The sequence below is a fragment of the Pollachius pollachius genome, assembly GCF_949987615.1.
Source record: "Pollachius pollachius genome assembly, chromosome: 11".
In the NCBI taxonomy this organism is placed as follows: Eukaryota; Metazoa; Chordata; class Actinopteri; order Gadiformes; family Gadidae; genus Pollachius; species Pollachius pollachius.
Window position 1 is genome coordinate 11,900,126 of NC_136944.1, and position 14,802 is coordinate 11,914,927.

At 42.3% G+C, this 14,802-nt stretch overlaps 1 protein-coding gene across 1 annotated transcript in view; it reads right to left on the minus strand.

Annotated features, from left to right (window-relative positions):
* Positions 1-13,893, minus strand: part of mrc2 (mannose receptor, C-type 2) — a 36,069-nt gene extending 22,176 nt beyond the window's left edge. The window contains exons 1-9 of the mRNA XM_079746950.1: positions 13,620-13,893; positions 9,158-9,586; positions 6,646-6,819; positions 5,787-5,951; positions 5,133-5,246; positions 4,697-4,840; positions 4,195-4,386; positions 3,570-3,724; positions 3,000-3,104 (exon numbers count right to left, since the gene is read on the minus strand). Coding sequence (XP_079603076.1) covers positions 3,000-3,104; positions 3,570-3,724; positions 4,195-4,386; positions 4,697-4,840; positions 5,133-5,246; positions 5,787-5,951; positions 6,646-6,819; positions 9,158-9,586; positions 13,620-13,743 — 1,602 coding nt within the window. The 5' untranslated portion in view covers positions 13,744-13,893. The remainder of the gene's footprint in view (positions 1-2,999; positions 3,105-3,569; positions 3,725-4,194; positions 4,387-4,696; positions 4,841-5,132; positions 5,247-5,786; positions 5,952-6,645; positions 6,820-9,157; positions 9,587-13,619) is intronic.
* Between the last annotated feature and the right edge of the window lie 909 nt (positions 13,894-14,802).

Sequence of the window (14,802 nt, forward strand, 5' to 3'; positions counted from 1 at the left end):
ATATTAATGCAGCATATCACTGCAAACTCACAAATGACTTTGCGCTCATGCAAAACTAACATTTGTGAACCCAAATTGTACCACTTTTACTACACTTCAGTGCAGTATTTATCAACTCAAAAGAGCAATAATATAGCCTGCTAGGAGAAAATCAGTCATTGAGCATGCACTTAAAGTGAAGCAGCACACAAAGTGTCAGTTGTGTCACTGGGGGTGTTTTCCCCAGTGACAAGTGTGTTTTCCTGCTTGATCGAAAAAAAATATCTTCTCTGTGGGTGGTTTTCCTTTGGGCGGTGTGGGCGGAGCCAGCCATGGCCATTGTATTCCTAAATGTGATTGGTTGCTCTAACTCAGTGGTCCCCAATAGGTTCTTTAAAGTGACTTTACCCTCAGAATTCGGACTTTAAACTCAGAATTCTGAGGGTAAAGTAAATAGAATAACTAGCACTAATGTGGGGCTTTATACTCTTCCCTAGATATCCAATCTATCCAATTTACTACAAATAATAGTTTTATTATTATTATAATAGATTTTATGTGTAAATCACTTTTCGTTTGTACAATCTTAAAGGGGACATATTATACCACCAGGTGTGAGTGTGATCAGTCTTACAAGCCGTTTCGAAAATCTGCCCCATTTGACATCACTAGGGGACATGTCCCCCTAGATCTGTGCTCCATAGATGAGCAAGGTTTACTTCAGTCCACTGGGTAGGCTGGTAGACTGATCTATCCAGCACAGATCTAGGTGGACACGCCCACTAGTGATGTCATATGGGCATAGGCGTCGATTACGCCGGGGACGCGTCCCCACTGGATTTCGTCAAGATTAATTTTGTACCCACCACTTGTAAAAAAATTAAATAAAAAATCGAGTTGAATTATTATGGATTATTACAAGCGTCTTCTCAATGCTGTGGAACGCTCCGTTCACTTGCATGGGCTCTGCGCAACTTCCGGCGATGAATTATATTTGATAATTCACCGTTGTTAAGTATAATTGACCGCTGTCAAGGAAAACAAAGGACTTTTTGCCTATAATGACGTCTTTGGTATCACTCCTCAAGTAGTCCGGTAACTTTTCAACCCCAGCGTCTTCGGTTGCTAAGCGACGTCAACGTCTTTGGCGGACTATTTCTCTGCTGATCAACACTACGAATGCTGGAAAGAAATAAATTGTAAAAAGACACACCATGTGAGGTCATTTCTTCATTTTGGCACGTAGCCGTGTAATAAGCGGGATAATGTAAAGAACGTCGCCGGTCATTATCGAAATTAAGCCCCTTCAGGGCGAAGCAAGACACCTTCGCTGTGTGTCGGTGTCCTGTTCGCTCTGTCGGGGCTAATTCTCCCGATAATGACCGCCGTTCTATACATTATCCTTACTTATTACACGGCTCTTCTCAATGCTGTAGACTGCTCCATTCACTTGCATGGGCCTTCCTAACGTTCAGCTGTCAATTATTTTTGATTATTACACGGCTCTTCTCAATGCAGTGGAATGCTCACGTCCACCATATTTGACCGCTGTCAAACATTATTATATGTTATACCGCTTTGCCTCTGATTCACATAATCTGTATCACTCCGCAGTCTGGTAATTTATCAACCCCAGCGTATTTGGTTGCTAAGCGACGTCAACGACTTTGGCAAACTATTTCTCTGCTGATCAACGCTACGAATGATAACAAATACATTGGAAAATGACACGCTGTGTGAAGTTATTTTTTCGATTTGGCAAGTAGCCATTACTAATAATACCAATACTCTTTGGCTGGGATGATGAGGCATCAGACAATCAAGTCATTTTAGCCTGAATACATAGGTAAAAAGCACCAGAGCAGGTTGCTAGTACCATGGACAGTATCAGAACGATAACCTGTTGAACTAAATGGATGTGGTAGGCTACACCGTGGGATGCATCTGCAGACCACTGCCACATAAATAAAGGTAAGACGCGATAGTTATTGCTTGTGCTGTGGCGAGGTCTTATGTGTTTTTTGCACTCAAGTGGTCGGCTGTTTTAACTTGCAATTGATAGTCGGTGGAGTCAGCCTCTTGTTGACACAAAGTGACTTTTGGTCATTCTTGCTTTGCTTGAATTCTGGAATAATTGTGGGGGGGTGTGCATGAGTTTTGGTCTGAATGCCTGATGTAAACTAGTTTTGATGGAATGAATGTTGTGAATTGAGAACAGCCAGCTCATGATGTGATACAGTGTTCAGCTGTGCAACAAATATTTTGTTCTTTTTCAATCTTGACGACTTTTGTAGTGCTGTGTGTAGCCACACGTTTGGCATTTCTGAAGTTCAACACGCAGTTGATTTCCTTTCCTAGCTCCTCTTGTTTATGTTGGTAGCTTAGTCATGTCATGTCACGTTGTCAACATTGGATACATGGAGCAGAACATAGTCGTCATTTGTCCGATGCTTTTTGGAAACATTTTCCTCATAAAACGTGCCAGACAGATTTTGTATACATTATATTCCCTAGTAATTAGCTACATGGGTATGCAGTCTTTTAGAACCTTTCATTACCGGCACTAAAGAGAGAAAAAAGAGTGCATCCTCATTGTACCCAGCACTTCTGAAAAATGCATTTCCGAATGCGCCTCTGTCTACAGCACATTTCAAACCAAACTGACGCCCATGCATATGGGGCAGATTTTCTAAACGGCTTGTAAGGCTAATCACACTCACAACGGGTGGTATAATATGTCCCCTTTAACGCCAATACAACTGAGTGCATTGTCATTTTTTTAAACAACAATACACAAAACAACAAGAAGACTACAGGAAGGCCTGTCAAGGGGTGAGTTTTAAAGCTGATTGGTTTGGTTGCTTGATGGTGGAATGAGTCGGGGGGGCTGGAGGTTGAGGGGCCCAAGTGGATATTATAAGTGGCCTACTATTGCCTATTGGCTAGCTCTGCCCACTGCCAAAAAGAAAACCACCTGCACAAGCAGGACTAATATTTGAGCAGGTAAAAACTTTGCATACTTTTTTGCAGATTTTCTGCTGAGCCTTCCCTTCGCTCTTGGTCCCAGGTTTCTTGCAGATGGAGGGCAGGGTCAGGTTACAGGGGCTGTCGTTCCATCGGCCTTCCTGCGCACGTCCACATGAGCAAACACAGACGCAAAAGCACAGCTGCTTAATAGAAACAAATGCAACCACCACTCCCAGATTGTGATTATTATTTTTGACAGCTCAATAACGTAAGACCAGTGGCAAAGCCCCAGAAATATCTTATAGTCTTATGAATCATATTTAGTCTGATATTAGTATTTCGTTTTGCAGATTTTTCTGTAGCAATTGAAATCAAAATGTACCTTCATTATTGAGTTGAACAATGATTTTGATGTTTTGCATTTGCAACAAATGCGTTAAAGGAAAGCCTTTAAAAATTGACGTTGCACAACTGATTACAGGAACTAAAAAAACAGCAAAATCGAAGCCAAAAAAATGAATAATTAAGCAAATCCCTGTTCAATAAATTCCTGGCTGCGCCACTGCCCTACATGAAGTCAGATGATCAGGGTCCAGACTGGGGGGATTCAGGGGTGCGCTCACCGGCCCCCAGATGGTGACACAGTCTTCCTGGGTGTTGCGGAAGTTGTTGGGCTCAAACGGGTGCCAGTAGGTGAAAATGACGGGCGTGTGGTCCGTCCACTGGAAGTCCATCTGCATGTCAGTGTCGTGCAGTCCGATCCAGAGCTCCTCTATGTCTAAAAGGAGACAGACGTCGTGTGCAGAGGTTTGATTGTGGTTAGAGACACAAATGGAAATATTATGGTAATGTTGCCTTTTCCATCTATCCACCACAGGAGACACAGTGAAGTTATCGAATACACACCCTGTACCGTATGCCAACACATGGAAGTCTGTCACTCTGGATTTACGCTAATAAGCCCAATATACAAAGCTTTTGCTTTGTATATCAACTGAAGTAGCAACTCATCCGAAATCCTAACGACTAAAAGTATTTGAAGGCATTCTTGTTTAAGGATCATTATCTTTTGTTAAGTGGTAAATCAAGCTTTAATGGCAATTAATAATGCGGGTGTTAAACTACTTTTCCTTAAATATAGTTTGACTGAAGCTGTGATTTGAAAAGCATTTTAGTTTCATGATGGGCCTCTTTAATAAAGGGTTCCTTCCAGATGTAATGGTGAATATAACTCTGATGGTGAATGACCTTTCTTCATGTTGTTTGTGATGAACTCCAGCTCTGGCAGAGTGTGAACGCTGACCAGGTTAGCCTCTTTCTTCTGGCAGGTCCTCTGCGCCATGTCCCAGTTGGTCTTTTCCGCGACCAACTTGTAGCAGCCTGCCTGGAATGCCTGCCAGCCCACGTCACACTCATACTTCTCATCGTCGGCCCATGAATCTGTAAAGACGAGGCGGAGATTAAAAAACATACAAATGCCCTAGAATCTGGAAGTCAATTCAACAGTAAATAACTCTGTTGGACCATCACTGGCAGTATCTTTAACATTCAAAAAAACAATTGATTGGAGCTATAGGAATAAAAAAGAAGAGGTTCTTCAGTACCGTTAAAGAAATATGCTATGTAGCTTTCTTTTGTCAATGTATTGCACAGAAAACGATTGCATATACCTAATACAGAGATAGTAGACATAGTAGATAAGACAACGAGGTGAATGTTAGATGTTCGTTGCTCCATGGTTGCTCCTCACCGGTGGTGAAAGGATCCAGGGTGGCATTTGGTTTCTTCTTACAGACGTAGGGCAGGGCATTGGAACAGTCCCGGTTCTGCCAGCGTCCCGATGACTCAGTTCTGACCACAGCGCAGTTCACCTCCTCCTCATGGTTTGGTTGATCTGGGAGACCATTAAATAGTAGCTCTTACATTTATATTCAAATTTGATTCTCTTTTTGTATTAGTTAAGTTAATTGTTATGTTGTATCTGTATATACATACTTTTCCTTGTTTTTGTTTTATCGTATATTTTAGTGACACTGTTATTTATAATGTTGCAGAGGTGCGAATGCCTGGATTTCAAGCCTATAATGACTACAACCATTGTGGACAAATAAACTTTGAACTTGGTGTTTGCGGTACCCATCTATGTTTCAGCTGCACAGCTAAACAGGCGGTGTTGCCTGGCTCACCAGACTCCCAGTTGAGATACTTGAGGGGGGAAGAGTCAGCCCACTGCCAGCCTCCGTTGGTGTCGAGGTCGTTCAGGCCCATCCACAGAGCGGCGCTGTAGCCAGTCAGTAAACCTATCAACGGCAAAGTGAAACATCTTTGGAGATAAGTACATGTCAGGGACTTGTTATGTTATGTTATGATTTATTTTATGTTAACCGACATGTTTTCTCATCACGAGAAATTCCTGAAATATTATTCCTTTAGAAAAACCTTTGTTATGGTTGTACGGAAAAAAATAATTATTAATTCCAGGAAATAATTTGAGACATTCCAGAAAATGTCATTGCCTTGGCCTGTTTGTTTACCTGCAAAATGACCTCTTTATATACTTCATTAGGAGTATTCGGATAATGTTTTGCATTTGTGAAATGTAGCGTACAAGCCACACAATGTGACAGAAATACTAGCATCTAGGAAGGAAAGGCAGTTCAACCGTACAAGCCTGTCCTCCGTGTGCTTGATTCAGATCAACATGCCCTAATAAGTGTTGAATGGTTAAACACATGGTATTGCATGTTTAACCCCTTATTTTACCAGTGGGATCAGGTGCTTTTGCTGACCTTTAAACGTGCATATCATATAATATCCTATCATATATCACTGACATTTACCATTGATGTAGGTCTGCTCATGCAGCTTGGTGATGCTCAGCAGGTCTGCCCCCTGCTGTTGGCAGCTGACACGCGCCTCGTACCAAGACAGCGTAGACTGGAAGTTGAACTGGTAGCAGCTGTCGGTCAATGGGTCTGTGTCCCAGAAAGTCTCGCAGTTGGTGGCTGACATTGGCAAAAGAAAAATGAAAAATGTTGGTTAGATCATGAGCTACATTTTGAGGAAATATGAGTAAAGTATGTGTTTGGGTGGTTAGAAGGGAAACATACAAATAAAAAGGGTTGAAGGGCTCATGTATGTATATATAAATATACATGCAACACTTGCCATGCCATTCAAGCAATTAAACATGCAGACTGAGAGTATCAAGCTTATTTTGAAACCTGTCCAGTTTCCATTGCTATCGCATCACCTGAAAAGCATTTGTGAGTCAAGGTAAACAGTCACCATATGAAGCACATCCTCAGCGGGGTCTTGGAATTGCTTTGCTCGCTCTACGTGTAAGTGCCTCACGTCAGACGGACATAATCCTTTGTGTGCCTCTCCCGGCATTGTTACTGCTTTCATTCAAAACACAGCTGTACAGGCAGTGTTCTGGAAATATTATTTGGTCCTTGGCAAGCAAATTGCCTGTGCAGATTTTCCAAAATATGGATCCCTGGTCCAAATCACACATGACCCCATGCAGGAAATCTTCCGGAACTTTGCATGGTAAGACCGCGCGCGTGAAAAGGGCTTCAGTCTTGAGCACTGGGTAGGTAGGAACATTAAAAAAAAAAAGACGAAAAAAAGGGGACGTTTTTGGGATTGGAGCTAAGAGAGAGGTAGAAAACCAGGTGGTGGGAAACGTTGACTCACTCTTGACGGGACAAAAGCCCCAGCGTTCGTCCTTGCCGTAGTCGTAGGTGGTGGCGCACCAAAGATGTCCGTCCTCCCGACCAACAGCAGTACAACTGTGGAACCACTGTCCATTGTACAGGAAGGGAAGGTAGCAAGGACGGCCTTGGGTGTTCCCCTGGATTGTGAAAATCTCTAAAAAGTACAAAAAACAGGAAGGAATAAAACAGGAATAAAACAGCATAAAGACATCAAGTCACAGCATTTAGCAGCATAAAAGAAACATAATGTTCCTGAACTGTAAGACCACATGTGTGTATTCCCTGCCTTATATAGCCAAATATAAATTGAGCATAAGAAAAAAAGTTTATTTGTGCTATTCAAGATAAGAGCAATCGAACAAACCCCAAACAAATCCCAAACAAACACACACACTATACTGGAAGACAGATCACCAGAAAAGGACTGGAGTAAATGACCTAATTACCAGCCAGTTACTATTTTTAGGTAGAGACTTTTGATATAAGAGGAGTTTGGTTTGTGAGAAAAGGTTATTTTAGTTAATCTTTTCAAATAAATGTACACAGACACATGGTATGTGACAAACCAGCATAACAGAAACTGAACATTTCTGAACTGTACGACCACATGTGTTTATTCCCTGCCTTGTGTAATCAAAAAAACATTTTGCATAAAAACAATCCAACCACATCAATTGCAGACTCTTCTGATCAGCAGAAGGTATTTTAATAAATGGCATGAGAAGCAATGAGCGACAAAGTAAAATAGATTTCCCTCAAACAACCCTTAAAGGAAAGTAAATTATTTTCCTGTAAAACAGTAAGGAAAACAAATTTACAGACTGAGATAAAGTTGCTATTGCGGTCATTTCATGAGGCCACATGCACACACACAGATGAGGTGAACTAACTCCCAATGGCTCAGTGAGCAGAGCTAAATGCCCAGAGGTTGCCAATTTTCTCTCTGCATTCCACTTGGGTGTGAAGAAAAGGGTAGTAAAGAGAGAGCGAGAGAGAGAGAGAGAGAGAGAGAGAGAGAGAGAGAGAGAGATGGGAGCAGAAAGAGAAACAGAGAGAAGGGGGGAGAGAGACAGTGAGGGGGAGGAGAAGATAGAAACAGCATCAAAGGGTGAAAGAGACAGAGAGAGACAGACAGAGGCAGAAGGAGAGACGGGTGTGTAGATAGATATAGACAGAGCAAGAGAGAGACAGAGAGGGAGAGACAGAGATGAGAGAGTGAGAGAGAGAGAGAGAGAGAGAGAGAGAGAGAGAGAGTTTTCTAGAGCGATACACAACATTATCAAAATATACAGAGGTGGACCCTCCTCCCGAGGGCAGTACGGAAAGTAGGGCAGCAGACGTGTAAAACAAGAGGCTGAAGTCCTCATAAAAAGCCCCTCCCCATCTTTCAATCCTCCCTGTACTCCCCCACCACTGGCTGGGCAAACACCAGCTACTTTGAAAGGCCAATGGCTGGCTAAATTCTGACACATTCCTCCAATTCGCAGAGAAAGCATTGAGGATTTGTTGAGAATGTTGGAAATCTTTGTGTTTCCAAAAGTTGCAGTTTACATGTTTTTAATTGCAGTCAGGCGGTATCGGGAACAAGTGAACGATCCTTGCAGTTTATATTTCTTCAGCAAGCTCCCTGAAATGGTGTCCGTATAAATTATATTGACTATGAAAACAAAGCTTTTTTGTAAACTGCTATTGGCGAGAAGAACTTATCTGGGATGGAAATGCTAAACAAATATGTTGGCTAAGAATACTTTCAATGTTTAGGTTAATTTAGCAACTCTGAAATATAATGTTTGGCATCTGCAGCTGGAAGCCAGCTGGCTGTCCTCGAAGATGCCCCCAGAGGCAATGGTTTAATACATCAAATCCTGCTGTGGCATCAGCTCATGACAGAAGCTTCTAGCCTCTTCTAGCCCACCCAACCTAACAACACTGAAGCAGATGATCCCAGATGATCTGCGTTGTTCAACTAGCTCGTAGCTAAAAGTAACCTGGACCTATTGTTGTCACACCTCTCACCGCAGCAACACCTCTACCCAAGTCCCGCCCCTGGAACCGTGGAGCCGTCTAATAGTATTTACATCAGATTGAAACCACCAATGTGTTTAGGGTTTATGTGTTTATTGGGGTGCTAGCTAAAGCCGGCAATTTACCTCGGGCAGTGTAAACGCGCGGACCATGCCGGGAAAAAGGCGTGCATAAGACGGGCATATTTGGCAGTGTAAAAACATGTTTTGTTGACAGGAATCTTAGTATCGAAACTCTGAAAAACCAAACCCACACATACAGCAGATGCACTAGTTTGCGTCATACCGTTGCACAGCTAATTTGACTGGACAGAACTAGATTTTGAATTCTGAGAGGCTCCAGCCTACTATTGGGAGAGGCTCAATCATACACATTGCAACTCAAAATGTGACCCTGCGTGGTACCAAACAAGGCTACAGAACCCAAATAACCTAACAAGGGGAAAAGATGCACGTTAGCTTACTTACCGTGGTACGATTTAGTGCAAAGGTCCTGTTCCTCCCCATGGAGCTGCCATTTCATCCCCACCTCCGGGACATCGGTGGTTGTGTGAGCAGAATCTTTACTCGCAGCCAATAAAACCTTCATCGACAGGTAATTGTTGAGGTGGTCAAGCACATGACTGCAATGCCAGGTCCAGCGCACCATGTGGGGCTCGGGGCTGCAGGTGTACACGCCCAGTGTGGGGTTCACCCCATCCTCCACGCTGGTATTGCCGTTGGTCAGGCCCAGGCACAGCGAGGAGCCAAGGTTGAAGAGGCGACGGCGGGTCACCCACTTCCAGCGATGGGTGTCATCGTCGCAGGATGGCGACATGAAGAGGGAGTGGTCCCGCACCCCCAAGCAGGCCTTGGCCCCCGTGTGGTAGAAGGCAAACACATCAGAGTCCACACTCTCTGCCCAGTGGAAAGGGGAGGAAACAGCAAAACATAGGACACAGTTGTAGATGGCTAATGTGGAGGGAGGTCAGGGGTCAAAATTAATATTCATATGAATAGATCCTCGACTGAGCGGAGAGCCGGGCTGATCAGTTTTGATAATCTCTCTCACTCTGAAATAATATGACTGTACTTTAATTTGAAGTAAACCGTGAAACAAGTTTGATTGTGTTTGATTGTGTGCGATGTTGAGGATGGCAATCACCACAGAATAATTCCCCTGTGCACAGAGTCCAGACTCTAGACTTATTAATTTGCCTATTCTATTCTAGTGTGACCTTGAATGTCTTCCCCCAATGTACCCTGCAGTGTGTGGGCTACAGTTGAGCAGGGTTAAATGTGGAGACGGCAGTGGTTAACGGTTTAGGAGGAAACAGAAGCATGCAAAAGGTGTCACTCTTCACAGGTGGCGAGAAGTAGTGCTGCATCGGAAAGGCAGGGTTAGTTATCAACTGTGAGCTGAAGACCTGGAACCAGACCAGACCAGAAACTTCATGTGCCACTTTTCTTATTCCCTTTTCTTTCTGTCTTTATTTCTTATCTTATATATATACTGTAACATTTTGTTTTTAACATGAGCTGCTGCTTACAAAAATAAAACATTTAATGAAAGGAAAATATTGACAGAATAATAACAGAGAGAACTCTGACTCTCACCAAAGTCAGTGGAATTTGGGGAAAAGTAAACCATCACCCTTCCGTTCAAATATGTGGTTTTCTCTCCCTCGTGTTGTTCTTGTTCTAATACTTAAAACAGGACTATAGATCAGGCCAGGCGATCTGGAAAAAAATTACACAGGCCTGTACTGGTGTGTGTGTGTGTGTGTGTGTGTGAGAAAATATTTAACAGACAAGAGACAGCAACAAAAACAGTCCATCTAAGATGAGCTACTTCCCACAGAATAATAAAAAAGATCCTCCAAAACAAAAAATATATCTCTATCTGGGGGTCAGATATCGGAGAATGGAATAGTGATGGATCGTTTGCGACGAATGAGTTTGAATGAACGAATCTTTAACAAGAACGAACCGAACTGATTCTTCTCTCTCGGTCGTCTCGTTCGTTCTCTGACTCCACTACTCCCAGACCCACTAGTCGCTGACTCACTGTTCGTTCACTTACTGTGAGTGGTGAAGAGGGAAGAAGCTTAGTGAGTGAGCGTACAATAATACGATTCAATATCAGTGAAATGGTAAATGCATGCTCTTTGCACTTTGTGTCATGCCAGATTAATCAAATATTTGCATGTCTCGTCAATCTGTCTTGCTCTTTCATGGTTTGTTCTCCACCCGGGACCCCCATCATCATTGCTAAAACAAGTCCGGAGCTGTGTCTGACTGACTCAGTTGAGAACGATTCTGAACGATTCTTCTTGGCAAACTGACCGACGCGAACTGAATCAAGGAAAATAATCATTGAATCCATCAACTAGATTGGAAAGGTAACACTTTGCATGCATGACTCCCCGGGCGACTGCAAAAGCCCTGGAGCTGAGGTAGGTGAAAAAACAGCATAGCACTTTAAAAATGAATAGGAACACTTTAATCCCACACACAGGCGTGGGAACTACAAACTACAGGCCCCCCACCACAAACTGAAGTCCACGCTCCTTTGATCGACTATAACATTTCAAACTGGTGACATTTGGCATTTCCTTCAGTCTTAAACAATGAGCGCAAAAGAACTTCTGCTGCGTGATTACATGTCCAGTAATCCCACTCTAGTCTCTTCACTGCCACACATGCCACAGCTGTGGTGAGTATGTGTGTGTGCGTCCTTAACAACCCATGTCGGCCTTCTCGGGTCTAAAATTGAAGCAGAGGACAATGGCTGGAAGGCATCACACAGAGCCTTCCATGGTGTAATCAGACATAATTACGGAGTCCCATAGTCTCCTGCACCCTGTGTTTTTTTTTATAAAGCTTTTACTGTCACTTTGTTGTTTTTAAAGTCAAACAAGAGAGAAAGGGTTATTCACCTAGCGGCCATCTAAGTTCAATCTTGCCAAACGCTAGCAGGGTATGGGAACTGAATGCTAAATTCTAATTTCAGTTCCACCCCCAAACTTGTGTATATAACCAAGATGGCCGCCAGGTGAATAAAAAAAAGGCAAGTAGAGTGTGGCTTGAAACTCCTGAGAGGAAAGGAACAGCTTGGCCTTGATCTGGCTGGAAAAGCCTCTCGGGAGCATCAAGGTACGAATTCCAGAATCCTTGGTGTCTACCGTATGAAACTGAACCTCCCCCCTTGCTGTGAGCTCAACTGCTTCTGCCCCCTCCTGCTTCTTCTTGTCCGGTCACACTTTTTGTTATTCTTTCTTTCCTGTCATTTCTTTTCTTTTTTGTGCACGAAAGTCTGTTTTTCAGGCTAACGCCGGCAGCCAAGAACCGCCAGCGTGGGTAGCCAAAAGGGGGCTGAGCTTCCCCGAAGCCCTCATCCCCTCTGCAGAATTGGACCAATCATATTCCGTTAAAAGTCTTATTTACTTATCAATCCATCCTTCCATTTATCTTTATACCCACCTATCAACTTTATATTTCTCTTACTCTCTTTATCTTCATATTGACTGAAATACTTAGAAGGTATGTCCCAAGAGTAATTTAACGAGTTGGTTTTAAAAAAAATAGCAACTAGCAAACAGCTATGACCTTGCAGTCGGCTTACTTTGTTACTCTTCTGAGTAAGACCAGTCAAGCCTCTCTGAGTTAACCTAAAGTGTGTGGTTTGTAGCTGATTTGTTACGATTATAAAGCTAGTCAGAATTGACATAGCATTGGATAGATTACCTTGGGGAAACTTTTGTTGGATATTTGGCATGCTATACTTAGATTGAATTGAAACGCGGACAGTGTGACCTAGATCTGCACATCATTATCGACTGGTGGTCCATATCGGAATAAACAATGGAAAGGACAATCCTATCCTAGCTGTTGTACATCGGGTAGGAAGGCCAGTGGAAGGCAGAATGGGTTTGGCTTAATATCAGAAAGCCAAAGATTTACTTTGATGTCATCACAATGCAAAGATTTTTTTAATCGCAAACGTTATAGGACTTGCAATGTTTCATTGAATGACATTTTCAAGAATACAAACACCAGCGTCAAAAAAACCACCTTGCCTCACTATCTTAAATCACATCTCACCAATGATTTATTTCATTAGGAGATAATGCCAAAGCACAGATGGGCCAGATAATCCCTCCACTGAGTGGCAGAAGATTATTGTGCACATCAACAACAGCAGGCAGTACTGCACAAGGTCTAAGGGGAAATTAAGCCAACCACTATTTTAATATGACTTAATTGTATTCTTGCCAAACAAAACGTATTTAGGTAAGGATACCGAATAAAACTGAGCCTGATGATGAGAAAAACCGATATGGTCTATCTATTAACATTGATCAAATTATGCCAACACACAATTGTTTAGTTTAAGAATATCTTTGCACAAAGTAACAACCAGGCTATTGACAACAACTTGCAGGTGGGGATATAATTGGGCAAACATTTATTGTGAGCTTTAGCTTACAGGGACAGTCTGGAATACTGAAGCTAATTGCAGTCTATAACAGGATGCAAAGGTCACATCTGCCCGCGGGGGGCCAAATACGGCGTCGGTCTACGGCACTTCAAAATGTGGAGTAGGTTATAAACATCCGGCAAAACGACTCAAATAAACAAAAATGTAAACTTTAATATGACTCCGCAGACTTGATATAAAAGTAGATAAACACTAAATAAATGAATAAAAATATTAGTGCGCTGACCCTCCCCCTCCTTTATTCACATCTGGTTCTACTTAGAATTTGCACTTTCGTTCGTGGCATAAGTTACCGAGCATCCAAAACGGGGAAACAGCGTCGGATAGTTTGCCGTGATTTAAAAAAAAGAAAACATGCCTTTCAAATACACAGAAAACGGCTAGCATTAAGTTCCATTAATTACAATTTGAAGGTAAATAAAGCAAGAAGTGTAGCTTTATTTTTCTTACCTGACACGCTCCTCTCGAGCTCCAAACAGAATATCAATAAATATAAAGTGCATTTGTAGAAAAGTTGGTATTTGTTCCATGTCGTGCGTGAAACCTTATTCCGGGGACGGTCGTGATGTTGCATGCTCAAAACTCGGTTTTAACTTGTTTTATGTTCTGGACGGATTATTGCGGCGAGAATGCAGAGCAGTGAGTAGACCACTAGTGGCCTGAGACTACGGATAGGGCTCAGTGATCCTGATGAGTAGAATCCCAGCTAACCTCGTTCACAAGCGTTTTCTTCTCTCGACGGAACGCCTGGAACGGGATACTCCAAATTACTGTTATTGGCGAAAGAGGGAGGGACTTTCAGTTGCATGGGTTAACTGGCGAGAGGCGAGATCGAGAGGGAGGGACATCTTCGTTATATTTTTGCGGATATTACTCTTTTCAAATTCTTAGGCAAGAAATTAACTTTGCCGTTGTCCTTATTCTTATTCTTCTGGGAAATGTTAACTGCCGTACATCACGTACAATGCTAACATAAATTAAATTAAAATACCGGAAATTGCCTTGCAGTAGACCAGGATAACGCTACAATTCAGGATCCTCTCTCAGCCTAGCTCCCATGCCGAATGGATCGAGCGGCCGCTGCATCATCAAAATCCACGAACGTGCTTTTTTCTTTTTACTTCGACCTTCTGCCGCCAAGAAAGTTCTATCCGCATTCCAAAGTTGACCCAGGTATACAGCTCAACCGTTACTATTAAAATAATGCCTTATGTAATTCTTAGTTATTCTTTTTCCTATAATCGCCACTACAGCCGATAAGACACACCAGGCAATAAGAAACCTGAATTGTTTCTCCAGAAGGTGGGTTTGAAAATATAATAAACTAACGAAAATGTAAAACGTCCAATCAAATACATGAAATATATTCAATGAATATTATATACATTATGTAAATAAATAAACGTAACAGTTAAACGCCGAAGGAAAAGTTCCCGGTTCGAGCTGCAATGTGTCCGTGTGCTCTGAAGTTATCATTACCATTTGGAGATTGAATAATACTTATGCAACACGTCCTTTTTCATTTTTGGCTAGCTCAGAATTTGTTGCCATAATCTGCATTAAAAGCAAAGAAATAAAAGCAAAGACCACAAAATACAAATTTTAACCAATAGTATTTAATGGTTGATGCAAT